The 25,838-nt window shown below is 42.5% G+C and overlaps 1 protein-coding gene across 6 annotated transcripts in view; it reads right to left on the bottom strand.

The window, feature by feature from the left end:
- The window catches only part of ITGB1 (integrin subunit beta 1), a 61,858-nt gene extending 37,009 nt beyond the window's left edge, over positions 1-24,849 (bottom strand). For 3 of the 6 annotated variants that reach the window (XM_036350868.1, XM_036350876.1, XM_036350885.1), the window contains exon 1: positions 10,784-10,805. In XM_036350868.1, coding sequence (XP_036206761.1) covers positions 10,784-10,798 — 15 coding nt within the window. In that variant the 5' untranslated portion in view covers positions 10,799-10,805. Of the gene's footprint in view, positions 1-10,783; positions 10,806-24,206; positions 24,633-24,667 lie in introns of those variants that run through there. The other 3 variants (XM_036350850.1, XM_036350859.1, XM_036350833.1) reach the window with 3 other exon arrangements.
- Positions 24,850-25,838: the final 989 nt, after the last annotated feature.

The raw sequence follows: 25,838 nt of genomic DNA, 5'->3' as shown, positions 1-25,838 counted from the left end.
TAGGTAAACACGGGTATGTGTTGCCTCCCACAACCACATCAAAATTACAACTAAAATATGGAACAACCATCATTCAGAACTGCCTGAAAGCTGGCTGAATGGAAGCCTTACAACTAGAGAAGTTAAGAAGAAAGCACACTGAGACTGGCAGGAGGGGTGGAGATGCAGAACAAGCAGGTCCAGCACCCACATAAGCCATTTTTTAAACAGGAGGGAGATCATCCCATGAGGAGCAAGGGGTCCCAGCAGCACACAAGACCACCAGTCCAAGGTTCCAGAACTGGAAAGAGAAGTCCTCATAACTTCGGGCTGTAAAAACAAGCAGAGATTACAGAGGCTGCTGGAGACCGAGGTGTTCCTCTAAAGGGCTGGCACACAAACTAATTTGGACTCCATCCCTCAAAATTCCAGCACCAGGCGCTTTGGGAGACCTAGACACATTAGGGGAAGAACTGGATTATCTTGCATCGGGGCAGGAGTTTGGGGGTGGCTTTCTTCCAGACAGGGGTACTTGCAGGGGTCATTGTTCCTGTGCTAGGACCTTCTGATCGCAGAGTTGGCTGGCAACCATATCTGAGTTTCCATCAGCATGACTCACACTGTTGGCTCAGCCCTGGTGATTCTCTGAGACCCTGTCCCATCCTATTTGCAGCCCCACCCAACCTGTTTGCAGTAGCTTTTACATGTGAATGGCTTGTCCTAGCTGAGGCTTCAGACTTTACTAAAATCTATCAAACAAGCTGCAGCTGGCATCAGCATGCCCCAATAAAAGGCCCAAGACCTGGCACTAGGACCAGCTTGCCTTGCTTCACAGCTGGGCCTTGCCTGGGAACTTCCTAGCCCTGTGGTTGGCAAACTGGGGCTCACAAGCCACATGTGGCTCTTTGGCCCCTTGAGTGTGGCTCTTCCACAAATACCATGTGCAGGCGCGCACGTACGGTGCGATTGAAACTTTGTGGCCCATGCACAGAAGTTGGTTTTCGGCCTGGGCGAGTCTATTTTGAAAAAGTACTGTTGATATTTCGCTCTGACTATTGAGTTTGCTGACCACTGTCCTAGCCCATTACAAACATCAGCTATCTGTGGATCTCTCTGTAGCTCCTACTGGGTGGCCCTAGGTAGTGACTGGCTTTGCACCTCCCTGGAGGCCTTAGTTCAGTGGTCCAGGCCCTGGCACCTGGTGTACAGCTTCCAACCATAGCAGGTTACAACTTTACACAGCTATAAGTGACACACTCAAGGGGCAGACTAGGCGAGCACCAAAGCCCACTGAAGCAAGTCGTGCTCCATAGGAGTGTCTCCTGCATAGCAGCTCTTCCACTGTAGTTGCAACTGGTCCTTAAAGCCAATTGGCCTGGAGGTCAACTCCTCTCAATGACGCTAACAGCAATCAAGGATCAACTATAAGGATCAACACCTAGAGGGCCCAGCTCAGATGACTGGGGAGGCTGAGCCATTGGGTCCTGCAGGACATCTACTACACAAGACCACTCTAAGAATTTTAGAAGACATTGCAGCTCTAACTAACACATAGAAACAAACACAGAAAAGCAGCCAAAATGCGAGTTTTGATTTTTAGATTAAATTACTGATAGACTAGAGACCCGGGACATGACATTCTTGCACTTGGGGAGGGAGGGTCCTTGAGCCTGGACTGTGCCCTTTAGCAGTCTGGGAGCCCTTGGGGGATGTCCGACTGACGACTTAAGAGTGGGCCTAAGCCGCCAGACCGACATCCTTGGCACTGCTGCAGAGGTAGGAGAGGCTCCCGCCACTGCTGCTGTGCACTCCAGCCATCAGCCAGGCTTGTAGCTGAGCAGCATTCCCCTGAGCGCACTGATCACAAGGGGGAAGCTCCTGCATTGAGTGTCTGCCCCTGGTAGTCAGTGTGCATCATAGTGACTGGTCGTTCTGCCATTCGGTCAATTTGCATATTACCCTTTTATTATATAGGATTAGAGGCCTGGTGCACGAAATTTGTGCATGGGGGGTGTGTCCCTCAACCCAGCCTGCACCCTCTCCATCCTGGTACCCCTTGAGGGATGTCCGACCAGGATCGGGCCTAAACAGGCAGTCGCACAACCCTCTCACAATCCAGGACTGCTGGCTCCCAACCACTTACCGCTTGCCTGCCTGCCTGATTGCCCCTAACTGCTTTCTGCCTGCAGTCTGATCACCCCTAACTGCCCTCCCCTGCTGGCCTGATTGCCCACAACTGCCCTCCCCTGCCGGCCATTTTGTGGCGGCCATCTTTGACCACATGGGGGTGGCCATCTTTGTGTGTTGCAGTGATGGTCAATTTGCATATTACTCTTTTATTAGATAGTATATGTATTTGTTGCCAAAAAATGATAACTTTTGTTTTAGAAATGTAGACTGAAATGCTTCTGTGAATCTAGCGTTCAAAACAATAGTTATAAGGTTACTCAAAGATCTTCATGAGACTTTCAAGGGACTCAAAGAAAGCTTCAAGGGACTTAGGGAGACTTTCAAGGATCTTAGCAAGAATGTCAGAGACATTAAAAAAAAAAAAGACCAGTCAGAAATTAAGCATATACTAACTGAAATAAAGAATAATTTATAGGGATTCAATAGTAGAGGAGAGGATTCTGAAAATCAAATGAACAATTTAGAATGGGGGGAAGCAAATAACACCCAATCAGAAAAGCAAAAAGGAAAAAGAATCCAAAAATATGAAGACAGTATAAGGACCTCTGGGACAACTTCAAGCATACCAACATCTGCATTATGGGGGTGCCAGAAGGAGAAGAGGGGGAGCAAGGTATTGAAAAGTTATTTGAAGAAATAATGATAGAAAAATTCCCCTACCTGGTAAAAGAAATAGACTTACAAGTGCAGAGTCCCAAACAAGAGGACCCCAAAGAGGCCCACACAAGACACATCATAATTAAAATGTCAGGGTTAAAGACAAAGAGATGATCTTAAAAGCAGTTAGTTACCTACGAGGGTGTGCCCATGTCACTGTCAGCTGATTTCTCAAGAGAAAGTTTGCAGGCCAGAAGGGAGTGGCAAGAAATATTCAAAGTGATGAACAGCAAGAACCTACAACCAAGATTACTCTACCCAGCAAAGATCTCCTTTAGAATTCAGGGTCAGATAAAGACCTTCACAAAAAATAAAAAGCTAAAAGAGTTCATTAACACCAAACCAGTATTGTATGAAATGTTGAAGGGTATTCTTTAAGAAGAGGAAGAGGAAGCAGAGATAAAAAAAAAAAAATATGAACAATAAAATGGCAACAATACATATCTATCAATAATTGAATCTAAAAATCAAAATAAATGAGAAAGAAACCTAATGAACAAAATAAACTGGTGAATAAAATAGAATCAGAGGTGTGGAAACATGGAACAGACTGACAAATCTCAGAGGGAAGTGGGGGGGAGATTAACCATAATCTTACCTATGGACACAGACAAAAGGGTGGTGAAGACCTGGGGTGGAGCAGGATGGGAACTGGGTGGAGGGGAACAATGGGGGAAAAACAGGCACATCAGTATACTCGCAGCAATATTTTTTTTTTTAAAGAAAAAAACCTGGGCAAGGTAATGACATGACAACAAATACATTGCAGAAAATTAATGAGGTAGGGCAGCGGTTCTCAACCTGTGGGTTGAGACCCCTTTGGGTGTCGAATGACCCTTTCACAGGGGTCGCCGAAGACCATCAGAAAACACATATATAATTACATACTGTTTTTGTGATTAATCACTATGCTTTAATTATGTTCAATTTGTAACAATGAAATTGGGGGTCACCACAACATGAGGAACTGTATTAAAGGGTCACGGCATTAGGAAGGTTGAGAACCACTGAGGTAGAGGATGAATAGCAAGAGAGGAGCCACAAGACAAGTACAAAATTTACTGCCAAGGTTCAAGTAAGAGGTGATAATGTCTAAATTCAGACAGTAGCAATGGACAAGAAAATCAATCAGTGATTAGGAGGTAGCGACAGTAGGATATGATGATTGTTAGATAGGGTGAGAGAAAAAAAGGAATCATCACTTTCAAATAAAGAATACAGAAGAATGAAGTTAGGGGAGAAAATGATCACTTTTGTTTTAGAAATGTAGACTGAAATGCTTCTGTGAATCTAGGAGATACTGACTGATAAGTTAAGACACAGGACTCTGGATCTCAGGAGATAACATCAGAGCTAGAAATACTTACCCGAGAGCTGTTACTATATAGGTGGCAATTGAAATTAGGAAAATGAATGAGATTGTGAAAAATTCTTAGGAAGAGAGAAGAGCTAAGGGCAGAGTTGAAGAGGTGAAGACACAGAAAAGAGTAAAAGCAAATGATGGAGCCAGGCCTCCTTAGAGCAAAGAGGGATGACAACCAGAGCACAAGGGGTTATACTAAAGAGAGGTGCAGCACCTTTTCTCTAAGTCATGGCAGGAGGTATGAAGCTGAGAGCATTCATGCATAGCAGCCTATGTTTTTTTCTGAAATAAGAAGTAAGGACTACCTTGAGAGAAAAGGAGATGGGGCTGAGGAAGGTGCAATAGGCACAATTATAACAGTTGTTTCACTTGAACTACCTTTCATCTATCTTCCCTGATGGATTCTGGGCTCCAAGAAGACAGAGCATTGGTGTGTCTTATTCATTCATTGCACCAAAAGTGTATGGCGCAAAATCAATGCTCAAATATTGTATTACATTTTTCTCTGACATTACTCAGAGGAAAGAAAAGTTTCTCAGATTAGTCAATGTGCAGATCGTCTTTTAATGAAAAATAGTTACTGTGGATAACCTAGTAATAATGGTTTTCAACTTAAAGCTAGATATAGGTTCCTATACATTATGAACCAAAATTAATTTGCACATACAAGCAAATACAAACATAGGCACTGAAATAACAATTACTCAGTATCATCCAAATGTTTGTTGGTTATTACTGTATCAGCACAAAAGCACAAAATTGTTTTTTAAAATCTTGTAGAAATGCTGAAATCACTGAGACTACCTCCCATCGTTCTCAGATGCCATATGAAATCATTGAATTAACCCACTGGTTTACAGGGCAAGTGCAGAGGGGTGGGGTGCAACAAGAAATGGAGCTGACAAAAAGTTAATAACAAAGACAAGGACAAAGCCAAAGGACTAGAGCAGTGATGGTGAACCTATGACACGCGTGTCAGAGGTGACATGCAAACTCATTTTTTTGGTTTATTTTTTTTGTTAAATGGTATTTAAATATATAAAGTAAATATCAAAAATATAAGTCTTTGTTTTACTATGGTTGAAAATATCAAAAAATTTCTATATGTGACACGGCACCAGAGTTAAGTTGGGGTTTTTCAAAATGCTGACACGCTGAGCTCAAAAGGTTCGCCATCACTGGACTAGAGACTACACCAGGCAGGTGAGAGAAAAGGAGCTCACGTAAACAAAGGAGGGAGAAGAGCTGGGAAGTAGGCCAAGAGGGAGGGTTTAAAACAGCCGTGGGCAAACTACGGCCCGCCGAATCCGGCCCATAAGGCTGTTGTATCCGGCCCGCGGAGCCGAAAGAGCGGAGGGTTCTCTTGCTCTCCCCTCCGCTCCTTCACCAGCAGCAGTGTTAACATGAATTAGTTCACACAAACACTCCATCCATGCTTTTGTTCCGGCCCTCCGGTCCAGTTTAAGAACCCATTGTGGCCCTCGAGTCAAAAAGTTTGCCCACCCCTGGTTTAAAATGTCACAGTCTTGGGTAAGAAGGTCTAAGACAGTGGTCAGCAAACTCATTAGTCAACAGAGCCAAATATCAACAGTACAACGATTGAAATTCCTTTTGAGAGCCAAATTTTTTAAACTTAAACTGTATAGGTAGGTACATTGTTATTAATTTAATTAGGGTACTTCTAAGCTGGCCTTTGCTAAAAACGTCCTCAATCTGATTGAGGTACGTTCGCTGAGGTCGACCCCTTCCAACTCTCCCATCCACACTCGGTCTTGTATACTTGTTTTGTCTATCACTAGCACTAACCACTGCACAATGAGACTGCTGACTGACTGGCTCACTCAACTTGTGCATGATCGCGTGCGCCTCCCCAGCGCTGCGTATCCCGCAGCCCGCCTGCGCCGCGGCTCCCGTCACCCAACCGACACCCCCCACTTCTTCTAACGCCACTTCTTCAAAATAGACTCGACCAGGCCGAAAATCGACTTCTGCACATAGACCACGAAGTTTCAATCGCACTGTATGTGCGCGCCCGCACGTGGTATTTTGTGGAAGAGCCACACTCAAGGGGCCAAAGAGACGCATGTGGCTCGCGAGCCGCAGTTTGCCGACCACTGGTCTAAGAGAAAGTATAACTATGGGTACTTGTTTTAGCTGAGGTTCTTGCCCCAAAAGAAGCCTGAGACAAGAACAGGAGTCCAGGCAAGGGATGTACTCCAAAGGTGACCCCAGGAGAGAGGTACTGAAGAAAGTGAACCAGGAAAAAGAGAAAAGCCAACCTCAGGATACCTGATTTACTGTAGTGAGTGCCTGGAGGCTTGATCTTGCTGGGAAGTTTTGAGAAGTGTATAAAAAGTCTTCCCAGAGGAGGGTCAATGTGCAGACGTGAGTTTTATCAATTCCAGTCCCCACTGGTAAATTTGTCCCAAGGGAAATTAATTTCCCCACACTTCCAAGAACTACAGTGCATTTGCCCACAAAGCTACTGTAGAAGGCCACAGACAAGAGAGCTTGCTAGAGAAGCCCCAGGTGTTGAAATAATGGAGGCAGCACTCAAGGGAAGATGCAGTCAACCAACAGTGAGTCACAGAAATGTTCCCAGTAGTAGTGGCTGGAATCAGAGGGAAGGCCAGGAGGACTGGGGACAGACTAGGTTTCTAATACAGTACTCAAAGGCCACCAGAGTTGAACAGGTCAAGAAAATTGCTAGACCAGAGTGTAAGAATTATCATCCTACAAACTCTTTTTAAAAAATATATATTTTATTGACTTTTTTACAGAGAGGAAGGGAGTTAGAAACATCGATGAGAGAGAAACATCGATCAGCTGCCTCCTGCACACCTCCTACTGGGGTTGTGCCCACAACCAAGGCACCCTTGACCAGAATCGAACCTGGGACCCTTCAGTCCGCAGGCCGACGCTCTATCCACTGAGCCAAACCGGTTACGGCACATCCTATAAACTCTTGAGGCCCCCTAACGATGAGAGGAATTAGGGAGCTGATTTAAACCGGGCAATTCACATACAGACACATCATCCTATTTAATCCTATATAATAAAGAGGTAATATGCAAATTAACCCTCACACCCTCACAAGATGGCTACCTACAACCAGGCTGGCAGGAGGGTTAGTGAGGGATGACCAAACAACTAAACAAGCAGGCTGCATGGGGCAACCAGGCTGGCGGGGAGACTGTGAGGGGCGACCAGGCTGGCAAGGGGGGGGAGTTAGGGGCGACCAGGCAGGCAGGCAGGTGAGTGATTAGGAGCCAGTGGTCCAAGATTGTGGATGTCTGGCAGTCAGATATCCCCTGAGGGGTCCCAGATTAGAGAGGGTGCAGGCTGGACTGAGGGGACATCCCCCCCCCCCCCCGCACAAATTTTGTGCACCGGGCCACTAGTATATAATAAAAGGGTAATATGCAAATCTACTGAACAACGAAACGACCAGTCGCTATGATGCATTGTGCACTGACCACCAGGGGGCAGACGCTCAACACAGGAGCTGCCCCCAACCCACAGGCCCCAATCATCTGATTGGGGCCTGCCGGCCAGCCTCTCAGTCCCTTGCCAGTCCCTGGTTGGCAGACTCTGATTGCCCAATGGGGAATGGGGATCTAGGGGTGGGTGGCAGCGGAGGCGGGCGGCGCCAGGCCAAGGCCCCACCCTGCTGGTCGCCCCACACACAGAGGGTGACCAACGTCGGGGGACGGGGATGGTGAGTGGCCAACCTCTTGGTCCCTCCCCCCAGCCAGCAGGCTCCAATCGCCCGATGGCGAACAGGGAACCGGGGTAGGTGGCAACAGGGGGCAGAGCTGGGGAAGATGGCCCTGATCTCAGGCCAGGCCTAGGGACCGTACCTGTGCACTAATTTCATGCACCGGGCCTCTAGTATACATACTACTATATTTAAACAAATATAAACAATCTTTGCTTAAAAGATTTAGTATTTAAGACATAAGTAGCTCTTACCCGTCTACTATAGATATGTACAGCTGAGTTGCCTTATGAATTATCTAAACGTCATTTCTTCATGTCCCCTTACTTAGTACAGTATCTTAATATTTAATAAATGAAAAAACTATAGATAAAGGTAACTGGAGATATTATGAGTTCTCAAAAAACAAACAAACAAAAAGGAACAGAACAGAAACCCCAGAAATCTGCCCAAGCCATTAAGGGCAATTAATATTTGACAAAGGAACACACACAATGAAGTTAAGACAGTCTCTTCAATAAACGGTGTTGGGAAAATTGGACAGATACATGCAAAAAAATGAAACTAAACCACTAACTTACACCATACAAGAAAGTAAACTCAAAATGGATAAAAGACTTAGATGTAATTAGTGAAACCATAAAAATCTTAGAAGAAACTACAGGCAGCAAAATCTCAGACATCTCTCGTAGCAATATGTTTACCGATACATCTCCTAGGCAGTGGTTCTCAACCTTCGTAATGCTGTGACCCTTTAATACAGTTCCCCATGTTGTGGTGACCCCCAATTTCATTGTTACAAATTGAACATAATTAAAGCATAGTGATTAATCACAAAAACAATATGTAATAATAATAATAAAAAACAATATGTAATTATATATGTGTTTTCTGATGGTCTTAGGCGACCCCTGTGAAAGGGTCGTTTGACCCCCAAAGGGGTTGCGACCCACAGGTTGAGAAGCGCTTGTCCTAGGGCAATGGAAGCTAAGGAAAAAATAAACAAATGGGACTACCTAAAAGTAAAAAGCTTCTGCACAGCAAAAGAAGCCATCAATAAAATGAAAAGGGAGTCCACTGTATGGGAGAACATATTTGGCAATGATACATCTGATAAAGGGTTAATATCCAAAATATCTAAGGAACTCATACAACTTAACAAAAGGAAGACAAACAATCTCATTAAAAAATGGGCAAAGGAACTAAATAGGCACTTCTCCAAAGAGGACATACAGGCCAAGAGATATATTTAAAAATGCTCAAAATCACTGATCATCAGAGATGCAAATTAAAACGACAATGAGGTATCATCTCACACCTGTCAGAAAGGCTAGCATCGACAAATCAACAAATGACAAGTGCTGGCGAAGATGTGGAGAAAAAGGAACCATAGTTCACTGCTGGTGGGGATGCAATCTGGTGCAGCCATTATGAAAAACAATATGGAGTTTCCTCAAAATATTAAATATGGAACTGGCCTTTTCACCCAGTGATCCCACTTCTAGGAACATATCCTAAGAGAACCAAAACACCAATCAGAAAGAACAGATGCACCCCTCCCTATGTTCATAGCAGCACAATTTACAATAGCTAAGATCTGGAAATAGTCCACGTGCTCATCAGTAAATGAGTGGATAAAAAAGCTGAAGGACATATACACCATGGAATACTATGTAGCAGTAAAAAAGAAGCATCTCTTATCCTTTGAGACAGCATGGAGGGACCTCAAGAGTATTATGCTAAGTGAAATAAGCCAGTCAGAGAAAGAAAAGTATCACATGATCTTACTCATATGTGGAATCTAATGAGCAAAATAAACTGATGAACAAAATAGAACCAGAGACAAAGGAACATGGAACAGACTGTGGAATCTCAGAAGGAAGGCAGGGGAGGGTGGGAAGTATCAATCAAAGAACTTATATGCATATATACATAACCCATGGACACAGACAATAGGGTGGTGAAGGCCTGGGGTAGCGGGGGGGAGAATAAGGAGGGTTAGAAGAGGTCAATGGGGGACATATGTAATACTTTCAAAAATAAAGGTTTAGAAGAAATAAAATAAATAAAATAAAATATTTAAATTAAAAAAAATAAAATGCCAGTAAGCTTAACAAGGGCAAGCAAGCCCACCATTGTCATGACAGAAGTTAAGGGTATGGACCAGCAATTTCAAATTTTGAGCCACAAGAATTTTTAAAACATGCAATACCTGACTATTTAGTAAGGAGCACTGACCTCTTTTACCTTAGATAGTCAAATAAAAAAAAAAAATGATAACAGCCCACACAACAATAGCCATCCAGTGTGAATGAATCAAAATTTTATGTATTTGTTTGGTCAGATCAGCAAAAAATATATTTTTTGGTGTGCTGCAGAATTTTAGTAATTAGTTTATGTGTGTCATGAGATGAGAAAGGTTGAAAATCACTGCTGTAGGACCAGATGCCTGAATTCAAATATCTATCAATGACTAACTAGGTAGGTGATACCGGAAGTTATTTAATCTGGGCCCCATTTTCCTCTGGAGACAATGGTTGCATATAAGTATAACCAATGGACACAAGACACTGGGGGGGGGGGGGGGGGGACGACATTTACCGAGGGGTAGCGGAGGCTGGGGGAGGTCAATGGGGAAAAAAAGGAGACATATGTACTACTACTATTTGTAATACTTTAAACAATAAAATAAAATTTTAAAATCCTAAAAAAAAAAATTATAGGGGTTATGTAAAGTTTAATTAAGTTGATAAATTTAAAACAACTTCTGCCACACTGTAAGCACTACCTAGTGTTTATCATTCTTAATACACATTATAGCTGGAGCTCAACAACAACTTAATTGAATAAAGAAGTAACTATGTTTAAATGTTTACCTTTTTTTCAATCATAATTATAATCAGAAAACTTTGGATTGATCTATATTAGGAGAGACAAGATATGGAATAAAAGATAAGGTATATAAGGGTTAGAAATAGCACAACTGCAAACAATGTTGATTATTATTACCATTCACATAGTACTTATTTTGATACAATATCACAACCTTATTATACTGCATATGCTTAATCAGATGCTAATTATTAATTAAATACTAACTATATTAGATACTTATTTTAGGTTCTACACCTAAGATTAACCCCCTTTCCCTCTTTTCTAAAGGGTATCCCAAAATTCACGCAAGAAGTAATTTTGATAGAAAACACAGGTTTATAATTAAAAATTGTATATTTTTTGATTCATAAAGTACACAGTATAGGGCAGGGGTGGGCAAACTTTTTGACTCGAGGGCCACAATGGGTTCTTAAACTGGACCAGAGGGCCAGAACAAAAGCATGGATGGAGTGTTTGTGTGAACCAATATAAATTCAAAGTAAACATCATTACATAAAAGGGTACGGTCTTTTTTTTTTTTTTTAGTTTTATTCATTTCAAACGGGCCGGATTCGGCCCGCGGGCCGTAGTTTGCCCACGGCTGGTATAGGGTTATGTATGGAATAGCATATCAGGTAAATGGCCTCCAGGGCTTTGCTGGCACATACACACTCTTTTGTTGAAATTTTCCATGACTGTTTTTGCATAATGTGGCCGAATTTCATTGATACAGTGCTCAATTTCCTCCTTCAAGGTGTGGGTGGTCCTGCCTGGGCTTGTTGGCATAAACCTTAGACTTCAAAAAACCCCAAAGAAAAAAGTCCAACGGCGTTAAATCGCATGATCTGGGCAGCCAATTCTGATCACCAAAACGGGAAATTACACGACCAGGAAATGACTCATGCAGTAATTGAATTGTTTCTTGGGCTGTATGGCATGTGGCACTGTCTTGTTGAAACCATGTCATCCACATCCATATCTTGCAATTTAGGCACAAAAAACTGAATTATCATGTCGCGATAGAGAGCACCATTAACTGTTATTGCCTGAGCAGCCGCATTTTTGAAGAAGAATGGTCCAATGATGCCTCCAGCCCAAAATCCGCACCAAACAGTGACACGTTGTGGATGCATTTGTTTCTCAACAATCACTCGTGGATTTTCTGAACCCCAAATGCAACAATTTTGTCGATTAACCAAGCCATCAAGATGAAAATGAGCCTCATCACTGAAGATGATTTTGTTCGAAAAATCAGCATCCACTTGTTGTTCCATAATCCATTCAACAAACTCTATTTGCTGTGCGTGGTCAGTAGGCTTCAGTTCTTGAGTCAATTGAACTTTGCAAGCATGAAGATACAAAGCTTTCATGAGAATACGCTGTAGAGAGCATCTCGAAATGTCCAATTCTTGACCACGGTGCCAAATTGATGTCCCTGGACTCTCAGCAGCACTCTCACGAACTGCTTCGATGTTTTGTGTTGAACGACTTGTTGAAGGACGGCCAGAGTGTTTAAGATCACTAATTGATCCAGTCTCCCTAAATTTTTTAATTAATCTCTTCACAGTTGATGAAGTTAAATCACTATTCCGACCATATTTTGCATGAAAATTGCGAACTGTAGCTGCCAAACCTTCATTATTTTTAAAATATTGCTCAACAATGAAAACACGTTGTTCTTTCGTGTAGCGCTCCATTTTTAATAACCCTGAACTGTCAGCTGTCATGCTATCTTTTCTTTTTGTTGGCAACACTTTACGGCACAATGGCGTAAAATTCAAATCTTGAGTGAATTTTGGGAAACCCTTATGTCTATGGGTCTGTTTGTTTTTTCTTGCTAAATCCCTTCACCTTTTTCGCCCAGCCCCCCAACCATCTCCCTTCTCATAGCTGTCAAGTCTATTACCTATCTGTGAGTCTGTTTTCATTTTGTTAGTTTATTTTGTTCATTAGATTCCACATATCAGATGCAACTGTAAATTTCCCTTACTTTGTGGGAAATGCCTCTGTTCTAGTTATCTACTACTACATAACAAACTGCCCTCAAACTTAGCAGCTTAAAACAACAACATCTGTTATATCCTGTAGTTTGAGAGTTAGGAATCTAGGAGACTCTTAGCAGGTGGTTCTGGCCCAGGGTCTCTTCCAGGTTGCAGCCAAGCCATCAGCTGGGCTGCAGTCATCTGAAGGCCTGACTGGGGCTGGAAGGTCTGCTTTCATTCCACTTTGCCCCACGAAGAAAGCAATGAGATGGCAGAGCATAAATTGAAGGAAATTTGAAAAATCCTACTGATCTCTAAGGATACCATCAAATGTGAGGGTGAGAGTTGGGGGTGAATTCATTCAGAGTCAAGAGCACCTTTCCCCTTACAGCAGCGGTTCTCAATCTGTAGGTCGCGACCCCTTTGGCAGTCGAACGACCCTTTCACAGGGGTCACCTAAGACCATCCTGCATATCAGATATTTACATTATGATTCATAACAGTAGCAACATTACAGTTATGAAGTAGCAACGAAAATAATTTTATGGTTGGGTCACAACATGAGGAACTGTATTAAAAGGGCCAGAAGGTTGAGAACCACTGCCTTACAGAAAGACCAATTAAAACTCAAACTTTTCCCCACCTCTGTCATAGCCCAAATAATAAGTTAGAGTTAATAATTAACAAAAACTTAGCAGAAAGGATGAAGGGGGGTGGTGGAGGGACAGAGAACAGGAAAGAGAAGATAAGATGCTAAGTATTCCAAGGCAAAGATGCAACTAAGTACTTATTTGAAATACTTTCCATTCACTGTGGGTAAATAGAATAAACAGTACCCTGAACTAGAAACTTCCTAAAATTCACTACTCCCACCAAGAAGAAAAAAGGCTTCGGGACTAAAGAGCTCCAACAACAAAGGTTTGGCCGCTCCAAAGCTATAGGTTCCCAAAACAATGTGAAATCTGAGAATAGTTCATAACAACACCAGATACTTTAAGAAAATTACACAATAACAGACTGAAGACAAAATACCCATCTTCTCCAGGAAAATAAGCATATGGAAGGTCAATTATCACCACACAAGGGCAAAAGGAAGATAAAGAATGGATATACAACATATCCTATATAATAAAAGCCTAATATGCTAAGTGCCCAGTCATCTGGTGACTATTCGACTGTTCAACCAATCAAAGCATAATATGCTAATGATATCCTAACGCTGCTCAACTGTTCGCTATGATGTGTACTGACCACCAGGGGGCAGACGCTCCGACCAGTAGGTTAGCTTGCTGTTGGGATCCAGCCCGTTGGAACTGAGCAAGATGGGCCGGACGCACCCTGGAGCCCTCCCACAGTCCTTCCCCAAGTGGCCAACGTCCTGCGTCCCTCCCCAGCCAGCAGCCATGATCGCCCCGATCGGGTCTGGGTGAAACAAGGCCGGACACGCCCTGGAGCCCTCCTGTGGTCCCTCCCCAGTCCCAATCGTGCACCGGTGGGGTCCCTCGGCCTGGTCTGTGCCCTCTCACAATCCGGGACGCCTCGTAGGATGTCGGAGAGCTGGTTTAGGCCCAATTCTGCAGGCCACTCCCCTCGGGAGGGCGCCAGACACAGGGCTCATGGCTGGCGAGCACTGCTGTGCCGGCAGGAGCCTCTCCTGATCTGGACTGATTGGGCGTGAGCCCACAGTAGGCGCAGTGGGGGTAGGCGCAGTGGGGCCACAATGAGTGGGAGCGGCGGGTAGGAGCTGCAGGCAGCATTGGACTGTGGGTTTCGGCCCGATCCCCACAGGCCACCCCGAGGGACCCCACCTGGGCACAAATCCATACATCGGTCTTCTGATTGGCAAATAAAAAGCCTTGAAGATCACTGAAAGTGGGGGGATGGAAGGGCATGATACTTAACTATGAAAAACTTCGAAAGGACAAAAAGTAAAAGAAAGTGGAGAATCTCTGAACATCTAGATCAGTGGTTCTCAACCTTCTGGCCCTTTAAATACATTTCCTCATGTTGTGACCCAACCATAAAATTGTTTTCATTGCTACTTCATAACTGTAATGTTGCTATTATTATGAATCGTAATGTAAATATCTGATATGCAGGATTGTCTTAGGCAACCCCTGTGAAAGGGTCGTTCAACCACCAAAGAGGTCGCGATCCACAGGTTGAGAACCGCTGATCTAGATGCATTCATTATGCTTTTCAAGGAATTTAAAAAATCTCAAGTAGATCTTTTATGATAAAAAATGTAACTGGTGGAAAAATATACATAGGCAAGAAAGGAAATTTAAATTGAAATCCTCTACAGAACTTATAAACACTGGGAACAGAATCATGACAGGAAGAGAAGGCTTAACCATACAGAATGCAAAATAATACAAAACAATTAGATGCATTTTTATACAATCAATGGTGATCTAATAAACAGACAACTGGTATACCACCACCATTCCCAGAAAACGATAGCCTTATGTAAGAAAAAAACAAGCATTAAATTTAAAAAATTGGTGAAGGGCACAAAATAAACTCCAAAACTACAGAAAGGCAAACTTGAAATATAAGCAGAAAAATAAACTCTTTAAACAAAGCTATAAGACATTTTATTAAGCGCTGGTCCGAAATGAACATGAAAAGTTTCCTGAACTTAATTCTTCCCAGTTCCTCCTTCCACTCAAAAGTAAGACATCACCAAGCAATTGATATTCTTCAAACAAGCCTAGTGAGCTGTTCCTTCTTAATACTTTTGTATGTCTATAGAATATATAGATGTTGCCTTTCCCTTTGAGTAGAAAAGAAAAAGTTAGTAACTGTTTCAGTTGGGAAATTTTACTTGGAGGCAAATTTACAAAAATAACTATGAATTGAGCTAGCAAAAAAAAGTTATCCATCCTGATTAGTGATATCAGTAAGCACTTGAAAGCACAATTTCTTCCACATAATTTCAATTAAGGAGAACTGTAAACTAAGTTCCCAAATTGTGTAATTTTATCCACTTTTTAAGTGGGCCACTCCAAAATTCTTACTTAATCAAAACTTTAATAAATGTTGACCATGTCATTTGTCACATTTCCTCTCTGTCTTGTAGTGGAGTAAGTAGAACAAGCAGTGCTGGGTATGATTTAAATATGTAATAAATGTTTTAAAACCTAACTAAACATAGGGAAAAATAACTTTCTCATTTTACTCAGTAGTAAGCTGGGCATAATATCTACCTCAGAACTGTTTTAAGCATAAAATATGACCATGAGTGTGAAAGCTCTCAGCAACAAATATCTTTATAGTGATGTACAGATCACAGTTTACTTGATTACTGAACTTTCTTCTTAGTTTCCTACTCATTCACTGGTCATAGGCTTCTAAACATAAGAAACCAAGTGTCTACTTAATAAAAGGTTCTCAATCTTTTAAAACCCATGCTTCTTTAAGAAGCACAAATCCATCGCCTATTGTGTTTTTGATGTGCCCTAAAATAACATTAAATGCACTTTTTTAAACTACAGTCTCTTCCTGCAATAATGAAATATGACCCACCATCACCTTTTAAAGAAGCACTAAATTCATAATATGAAATGTCATAAACTATAAAATATTGGAGCGCTAAAAAATTACTATTCCTAATTTCATAGAGTATGAAAGCTAAGTTGTTTACATATTCATTCAATAAACTTATCACTGACATACGATTTGCATACTTCAAACGGTATATTCCTCAAATTTTTTTCATGTAAATACTTTCCTCATCACTCCACTGAAACTACATTATCTACAACGAATACTAAATAAATAAAAATTAAATACTAACTTTTCTTCTACCTGTCTGGCTTTATTTTGGCCTTCATTGGCTCTTCATCTCTTCTCCAACTACAATATGCAAAATTAACTACTCCATTCTTTGTAGTACTAAAACATCATCTTTGTAGTGCCTAGCACAGTGAATGACAAACCTTTAGTGATGCTCAATAATAAAGTGTTACTTTAATTCTATTATAAAACTTCTATTATCACTAATTGTATTTGTGTCTGTGAACCTCATCAGACTAGAACTGGAGGCAAGAATCCAGGTCTTCAATATTTTTTTTTTGCATCTTAATCCTAGATTTATTCAACATAATCCTTTTACTCTACCCAACAAAGTATAAACACTATATCTAAAATTTTTTAAAAAATCAATTTTACAAGTACTCTGATCTCCCATTTTAGAAGTAATCAAACAATATTTGCTAAATCATACTAGATTCTGCTTTGTACTACACTGTCCTTTGAATATGTCACCCATCTATCATCCACATATTTGCTCATACCTTTCTTTATAAGCTCCTCTACAAAACCTTCCAAAATCACTTACTCCAGAGCTGATCTTTTTCTCAGGATCTATTAAAAAATATTATTTTATATGGTACATTGTGTAAAATATTCTTTGGTACTTGCTATGTTTCCCTAGACTGAACATACTTATCCCAACTCCACAATACTGGTATACTCAACAGCAAGATCCATGACAACTTCTTGCTCCTACACTTCCTCAGCACATTTTTCAGGTAACTGGCACTCACTATACAGATAGATTAAAATGTAATGTACAACAGAGGTACAAGCTAACAAAGAGCAAACAGTAACAGATTTGGCTGTTTAGCATAAGCAGGCTTCTTTTTTTAAAATTTTTTATTGATTTTAGAGAGAGGAAGAGAGAGACATGAATGTAAGAAACATCATGCAACCTGGCTGGGGGTGGAACCAGAAACCTGGGTATGTGCCCTGATCGGGAATCAAACCCTCCACCTTCTGGTGTACAGGACAATGCTCCAACCAACTTAGCCACACTGCCCATGGCAGCAGGCTTCCTTTAAAAGGATACTTTGGCACAGCACCTCCCCCCTCTATAGTGATGACACAGAAACTGGTTGTTCATTGAAGAGAAGAGAAGAGCTATATACTCTGCAGTGCTCAGGTCAAGCAGCAGCTACCTTTCAACTCACAGAATGTGGGAAAAGTAGAGACCACTACTTTCTGGCATAAATGCAGAAACCAAAGCCTTATTCGAAGGTGAAGTATTTCCACTAATGTCATAGAGAAAGTCAATGGCAGAACTTGCACTGAAACCCGTATCTCCTCTCTCCCAATCAAGAAACCTTACTGCATCAAACTGCTTCTCTAATTATCTCAAAAGACTAGTCAGTCTGTCCTTAAACCATACATGCCCAAGGGAAAACCCACAAATACCCAAGTCACTCATTGAACTGTCACACAAAGGAATTAGAAACTGGGGAAGGGAAATCCTTTTGTAGACTCCTTTGCATCTTCCCAGACCTTGACTACCAAGTGTTTCCAAGTTCTCCTTGGCCCCTTTTTACTCTACACCAAGCATGTCAAACTTGCAGCCCACAATGACTATTTTTGTGGTCCAGCCAATATAACAGTATGTAAGAAACATTTTAATAAAAATTGTGTAACTTAATTTTTACAATACCCTGTTATACATAATCTATATACGTAAAAGCCCAAGCGACTGTTCGACCGTTCGACCGGTAGCTATGACACGCACTGACCACCAGGGGGCAGACACTCCAACCGGAAGGTTAGCTTGCTGTTGGGGTCTGGCCCATTGGGGACTGGGAGACAGGCCAGACATGCCCTGGAGCCCTCCCACAGTCCCTCCCTGGCCCTGATCCTGCACCAGTGGGGTCCCTCAGCCTGGTCTGTACCTTCTCACAATCCGTGACCCCTCAGGGGATGTCCGAGAGCCAGTTTCGGCCGGATCCCCACAGGCCAGACCAAGGGACCCCACCGGTGCACCGGGGCTCTAGTTATTAATAACAAACTACAACATTCACTAATGACTGATTACTATAATCGTGTTGCATTCATTTCCCTTCCTCACCTTATGCAGGCGCACCATTTCTCTCCACTAATGCTAACAGCAAATATTTTAGCAGCCGATTGCCACGTCATTAGTCTTGGACTGACTTGTTTGGTGTGCCAAGAGGAAATATTTCGCTTTCAGAGAACAAGAAAAATAGGTTTATTTGCATTGTGCATATTAATTTGTGTAGTTATTCAGTGCCTGGTAAGTTAATGTTCAAGAAAAAATATTAATTTTTATTAAAGTGTTCTATTATTTTATGTTAATGATTACTCACTTATTTCAGCCCTATGTACGAAGTATGTCTCTGTCAAAATAAACCTATGTTTCTATTAAAATTGAAACTTTTGTTTTTTGCGGCCCACATAATTAAACCTTGTTTATTTGGCCCCTGATAGCTTTTGAGTTTGACATGCTTGCTCTGCACCAGTGATTCTCAACCTTGGCTGCACATTAGAATCACTTGGGAACTTTTTAAAATCCTGATTTCTGGGCCTCATCCTCCAGAAATTGTTTCTTTGTTACTAATATTGTGGCCCCACCCCATAACAAAGAAATAGAATTTCCGGAGGATGACACCCAGAAATCAGGATTTTAAAAAGATTCCCAGGTGATTCTAATGTGCAGCCAAGGTTGACAACCGCTGCTCTACATTCTCCATTGGTGTTTTCACCTGCAGCCTATTGCTTCATCTAGCAGTTACAGATAAGAATTACCAACCAGACTTTTTTGTGTGTGTGCTGCCATTCTGCACTCTAAACATCTCTACATATGTATGTCCCATGCACACCTTAAAGAAAACCTTCAGCATTATAAATTCATTCACCCTCAGTCTACTAGATTACTCCCTTGTGGTCATATTGCCTACCTTGGCGAATGGCATCATCTAACCAGAAACTGTATCACTGGATTTCTCTCATCTCCCTTACATCAAACTCCAAGTTTTATCAATTCTCCCTCCTAAAGTAGTTCTTGTACCCCCAACCAAATCATTTCCTATACATTACAATGATCTCCAAAGCTTTTTGACCACTCACCTTTATTATTAAAAATATTTTGAGCATACATACAGGCACCCAAAATATATGCATATTTACATATAAGGTAAAATACATGTATATCCACAGCAATATAGTAAGATATTATAAACCTTAATAAAAACATTCCTGCAGTTCAAGAACCTACATTTTAGAAACTGTATAATGTCCCTACAGTAAGAAATACACACACACAGACACTGCTTCAAATAGCCATTTGAAACACTTTCTTTGATTCACACACACACACAAACACACACACACATATTTCACAATGAAATGATATACACATGCTTTGGCATATTGGTAAAAATAGTTAACCTTATCTTGTAAAGCCACAGACAAAAAATAAAATTTCAAGGCAGTTGACTTCTAAAAACCCACGTTTTATTATTCTATTAATAAAACTTAACTCTGGCCTTAGCCGGTTTGGCTCAGAGGATAGAGCCTCCGCCTGCGGACTGAAGGGTCCCAGGTTCGATTCTGGCTAAGGGCACATGCCTGGGTTGTGGTCTCCCTTCCTCTCTAAAATCAATAAGAACGTATTTTTAAAAAATAAAAGTAAAACTTAACTCTGTAGAACAAACTCTCCAAAAATTCATCTGGAATAAAAAAAAAAAGACCCCGAATAGCCACAGCAATCCTGAGAAAGAAGAACAAAGTTGGAGAGATCACAATACCAGATATCAAGCTATATTACCAAGCCATGGTTCTCAAAACTGCCTGGTACTGGCACGAGAACAGACATATAGACCAATGGAACCGAACAGAGAACCCAGAAATCGACCCAAGCCATTATGCTCAATTAATATTTGACAAAGGAGGCAAGAGCATACAATGGAGTCAAGACAGTCTCTTCAATAAATTGGTCAGATACAAGCAAAAAAATGAAACTAGATCACCAACTTACACCATACACAAGAACAAACTCAAAATGGCTAAAGGACTTAAATGTAAGACAGGAAACCATAAAAATCTTAGAAGAAGTCATAGGCACCAAAGCAGTAGACATTTGTTGTAGCAATATCTTTACCGACACAGTAACTAGGGCAATGGAAACTAAGGAGAAAATAAACAAATAGGACTACATCAAAATAAAAAGCTTCTGCACAGCAAAAGAAACCATCAAACAAAACAACAAGGAAGTCCACTGCATGGAAGAACATATTTGCCAATGATATTTCCGATAAGGGTTTAATCTCCAAAATTTACAGAGAACTCATACAACTTAACAAAAGGAAGATAAACAATCCAATCAAAAAATGGGCAAAGGATCTAAATAGACACTTTTCGAAAGAGGACATACAGAAGGCCCAGAGACATATGAAAAAATGCTCAAAGTCACTAATCATCCAAGAAGATGCAAATCAAAACAACAGTGAGGTACCATCTCACACCTGTCAGAATGGCTATCATCAACAAATCAACAAATGGCAAGTGCTGGTGAGGATGTGGAGAAAAAGGAACCCTCCTGCACTGCAGGTGCAGTCACTGTGGAAGACAGTGTGGAGTTTCCTTAAAAAGTTAAAAATGGAACTCCCATTTGACCCAGTAATCCCACTTCTAGGAATATATCCCAAGAAACCAGAAACACCAATCAGAAAGGATATATGCACTCCTATGTTCATAGCAGCACAATTTACAATAGCTAAAATTTGGAAACAGCCTAAGTGCCCATCAGCAGATGAGTGGATTAAAAAACTGTAGTACATCTACACAATGGAATACTATGCTGCTATAAAAAAGAAGGAACTTTTACCATTTGCAACAGCATGGATGGAGCTGGAGAGCATTATGCTAAGCGATATAAGCCAGTCAGAGAAAGATAAATATCACATGATCTCACTCATATGAGGGATATAATGATCAACATAATTTAATGAACAAGAATAGATCCAGAGACAAATTGTAGGGGAGGGAGGGGGAGTTAGAGAGCAACCAAAGGACTTGTAAGCATGCATATTAGCATAACCAATGGACACAGACACTGGGGGGGGGGGGGGGGGCGCAAGGGCTAGGGGTAGGGTCAATTGGGGAAAAAGAAGACTTAGGTAAAACTTTAGACAATACAAATGTAAATTAAAAAAACAAAAAACTTGACTCTGTAAAAGTCTTAGAATTAGTCAACTTTAAAAAGATGAGAACTTTACCAAATACAGTTTGGCTCCTTTTGCACACAGCTCCTGAAAGAAGATACCACATTTTTTTCACTTGTCTACTGAAATAATCTAAGGCTGCTAATGTTCTGGGTTTTATGAGCGCACCTCCTTTAACAGAAGTACATACTATCATTTTTCTTTTTTTAGTTTTCTACATCTACAGATACTATTTCAGGACCTTTTACTCTTCCCTACCCTTACCCCTGTCAAAGCATCCTTCCTACCCCAAGACTCCCACCTCTGCAACACACAAAACCCCCACAATATACAGCCAATGTCAAAATAAACCTAATACAAGAGATATTTACATATTTGCACAATATAATCCTCTAGCATTTTACCAACAACCTGACTAATCCTAACTTTCCAACAACAGTCCATGTGAATCCTCTCAGATAATTTCAGCTTGTTACAATAGTCAGAAATTTAAATTCTCAGAATTCAAAGTGCTGAATTTTTTAGCAGTTTGATGTTTAAACTCATCACTCTAGCACTGTAGTTAAGAGTAAACCAGTGCTCTTACAGGATATTAATGAAAAATCTTCTGATAGAATATTATACTACTCCCCCATGCTGTGAGCCACATTTATTTGACAAGAGGCCAAACAATAAAAGATATTAAGTGGCAAGCATTCCACGAAAACCAGCATCATGTTAAACTATTTGATTAACTTTCGTTTTATAGAGTGACCAGATCTCAGTCCCCAGAGTCACTTACAGAGTTAGGAATGTATTGACACCAATATAGAACTACATATTCATTCAGTGAGGGTAAATAGGGGTAGATTTTAATTAGTGACCAGAAAGTTAAGAAGAAAGCTTTTTAAAATTACTAAATCCAGTGATTTCAATGTTGTTGATTCTATATTTTTCATGTGCAGAAAGCTGAGGGAGATTAGAAAACAATCTTAATATACAACTTAACATTCTTTTTAAAAGAATCAACATTACAAGAACTTAAGATTTTAGGTCTGTGAAGTCAACATGGATGACCTTTCTAAATTAGAGTTTATTTGCTTTTTATTTATAGAAGTAAAGTATGAACCACATCCCGTCTTTTAAACTACTATTCTAATAATGTCTTCCATTTTATACTGAATTTTAGGATAAGTAAAATAACTTTCTCCTCAAATGCCTGTAACCAAAAGACCACTTTGTTTCATCCATTTCCTCTTCATCACTTCATCTTCACTTGTTTAATATTGATCAATGAACCAAAATTATTTGAAAATATGAATATAGTGGGACTCTTAGGTAAGTCCCTGTCCCCTCTGCACCTTGATGTTCACAAATGTACAAATGTACACTAGATAACTTCCAATTAAAATTCCTTAATAATTCCTAAAAGTGGTCAATTGTGTGATCTATTAGAAAGGCCATAAATAGTTTAAGAAAGATGCCTAATCAAAATTCATTTAGCATGTTATTTCTGTGCCATCAAAACAGTCAAAAACCAGGAAGCAATTCTATGCACCTAAATATCTATGTGGTATGCAGGCCCAAAGAAACCTTATCAGTGAGGGTATCAATTACATATTGAGTTTTAAAAATCTTTTGTTATACCAAGAAGAGATGAAAAGGTGTCAACTTTTGATCATACACTCCAAGTGTTTCACATTTTACATCTGATTTTTACAACTATACTGTAACCTGTGATTCAAACATGGGCTATGGAGCTAGACCCCATGGTTTCTCCATTCAAGGCTAGATGACCTTATACTCCCTGTGTCTCAGTTTCTTCATTTGTAAAATGGGATAAAACAGCAACTACTTCATTAGATCGGTTCCACGATTAAATAAGAAAATACACATAAAATGCACTGAGCTAAGCATGGCCTTCACTGTCATTATTACAGTGATTATTACTTTTATTATTAACGTAAGTATTCTTGTTCCCATTTTAGAGATGAGGAAACGGAAGCCGAAAGTATCATTTACCAGTGATCCCACCAATTAGTGGTAGGTTTTGACTCAAAAGCACAAACTTGATAAAATAAAAATTGTTTAGGCATAAAAAAAATACTTGTACTGTTTAAAACACCACTTATCATTATGAAGCATAAGAAAGGACACGCAATACATAGGATCTGGCAGCGTCTGGCACTAAATCTCCCGGAGACCCAGGGGGACGCCCTGCGAGGACAGGACGCGCGTCGTCGGGCCTCCGCGGGCGCTGGCCATGGCCGCCGAGGCCCGCGACACCGCACGCCCGCTGCGCCCCACCCCCCACCCCCCCGCGCACTCTCTGGGCCTGCCCGGCCGGGCCCAGCCCACACTCGCCCCGCCACAGGCGGAGGGCTGCACCGACTCCACTCGGAGAAGGACGAACAAGCCCCTATCCTGGAAGCTAATCACCGAACTCAACGTGGAGCAAAGGAAAAGCAGCCGACCTCAGACTGGAGGAGACGCGGCCCGGGCGGGTGGGTCTCAGTCCCAGCGGCCAGGGAGTCCCCGCTTCTTCGCCGGCTCGCGCCCCGTCGGCCGAGGGAACGCCCTCGGCCCGAGGTCCCTGGCCCACCGGATCCCGGCCACGCGTCCGGCGACGATCGCTCTGAGTGGCGGTGTCAGGGTGGCCGGTGTGGGGTCCTGGTACTCCGCAAGCAGCCCCAAGCCCCGAAGTGACAGCGCCCAGACCGGCCGCCCTCCCCTCGGAAGGCGCGGGGCGGGCTCTGAGCCTTCAGGCGCCGGCGTCTGGGCAGCGAGGGGCGGCGGGGAAGGTCCGGAGGACGCGGGCGGCCCGCACTTCCGCTCCGGTCCAGGCCACCAGCCCCGCCGTCCAGCACAAAGGTCCCTGCCGAGCCGCCCTCGTACAGGAGCCCGAAGCCGCCGCCCGCCCAGCCCAGGTCCCCACCTTCTCCGGGAGGCGTCCGGTCCCGCGCGGTGCGCTCGGGCCGTGGCTTGTCGGCTCCCGCTCGGCCTCTCCCGCGAACTGGCGCGGCCTCTAGATCTCGGGCGCGGCGGGCGGCGGCTCTTCCTCCTCCTCCCCCACCTCCTCCTCCGGGCGAGAGGCGGGGACTCGCGGGCCGGAGCCGCCTCCAGGCCAGAAAGGACCCCTACGGCCCTGCCTTCTCGAAGCGCCCCACCCGCTCCTCCCGCTGCCGCCGCCGCCGCTCCCTCCGGAAATGCATTCCTCCCGCGCCGCGTCAGCCGCTGGCCGCGCCGGGCGGGAGAAGGCGGCCGGAAGCCGGAGGCCCGGACAAAGGAGTGGGCCGGGTGGGGAGCGGCCCGCGGCGGGGGAGGGGGTCGCGCCTGGCCGGGCCTGCGCGGTGCCTCAGTTTCCTGTGCCGAGGGGAGGGGTGTGGGGTGAGGGGTGTGCACCGCGCTCTGGCTTTCCAGCTGGTCTTAGGTTCTGCGTCCCGAGGCTGCACGTCTGTCTAACAGCCCACAGTCGCGTTGCCCTGGACTCACCCGGTCCCTTTAGCTACGGGAACTTGGAGATGGTACCCTAACCTGTAGTGGTTCATGGGGTCCCAAACGTTTCCCTTTTGGAAGGGAATTAGGTGAAACCAATATTGTTTTCCCGGAATGACAGTTTTCTTGACTTGGGTCTGTGAGGAAGGTGAAGACTTAGAAAGAAGATGGGTACCGAGAATGATGGAGGTGAGGAAAGTTTTAGAGAAAAACTGCCGAGTTGGGGAGCTCCTCTTGTGAGATTAATCGGCTGGTCCATTTATGGGAAACATGGATGAGAAGGAAAAGTTTCATCCTTAAGAATACAGTTTCTACTTATCCTCACTTTTTTTTAGTAGTGGACATAGGGGCTGGAGAAGAAGCATTTAAGAGGAAAGGGTAACATTCATTATGACAATGGCTGGGCGCAAGTATTTTTAATCGTTATTGTTGAAAGTATTACATATGCCCCCACCCCGCCATTGACCTCTCCTACCTACGCCCTGCCCGCCCCAACTGGGCACATTTTGATAAGAAGAGTGAAACTTGTACCAGCCAACATCATACTGAAACCCAGTAATTTCAGAATATGCTGCTGGCAAACTGAAAATGTGCTTTGCCAGTTGTGAACT

The sequence above is a fragment of the Myotis myotis genome, unplaced genomic scaffold (assembly GCF_014108235.1).
Source record: "Myotis myotis isolate mMyoMyo1 unplaced genomic scaffold, mMyoMyo1.p scaffold_m19_p_1, whole genome shotgun sequence".
In the NCBI taxonomy this organism is placed as follows: Eukaryota; Metazoa; Chordata; class Mammalia; order Chiroptera; family Vespertilionidae; genus Myotis; species Myotis myotis.
This window is presented reverse-complemented; position numbering and strand designations above follow the sequence as displayed.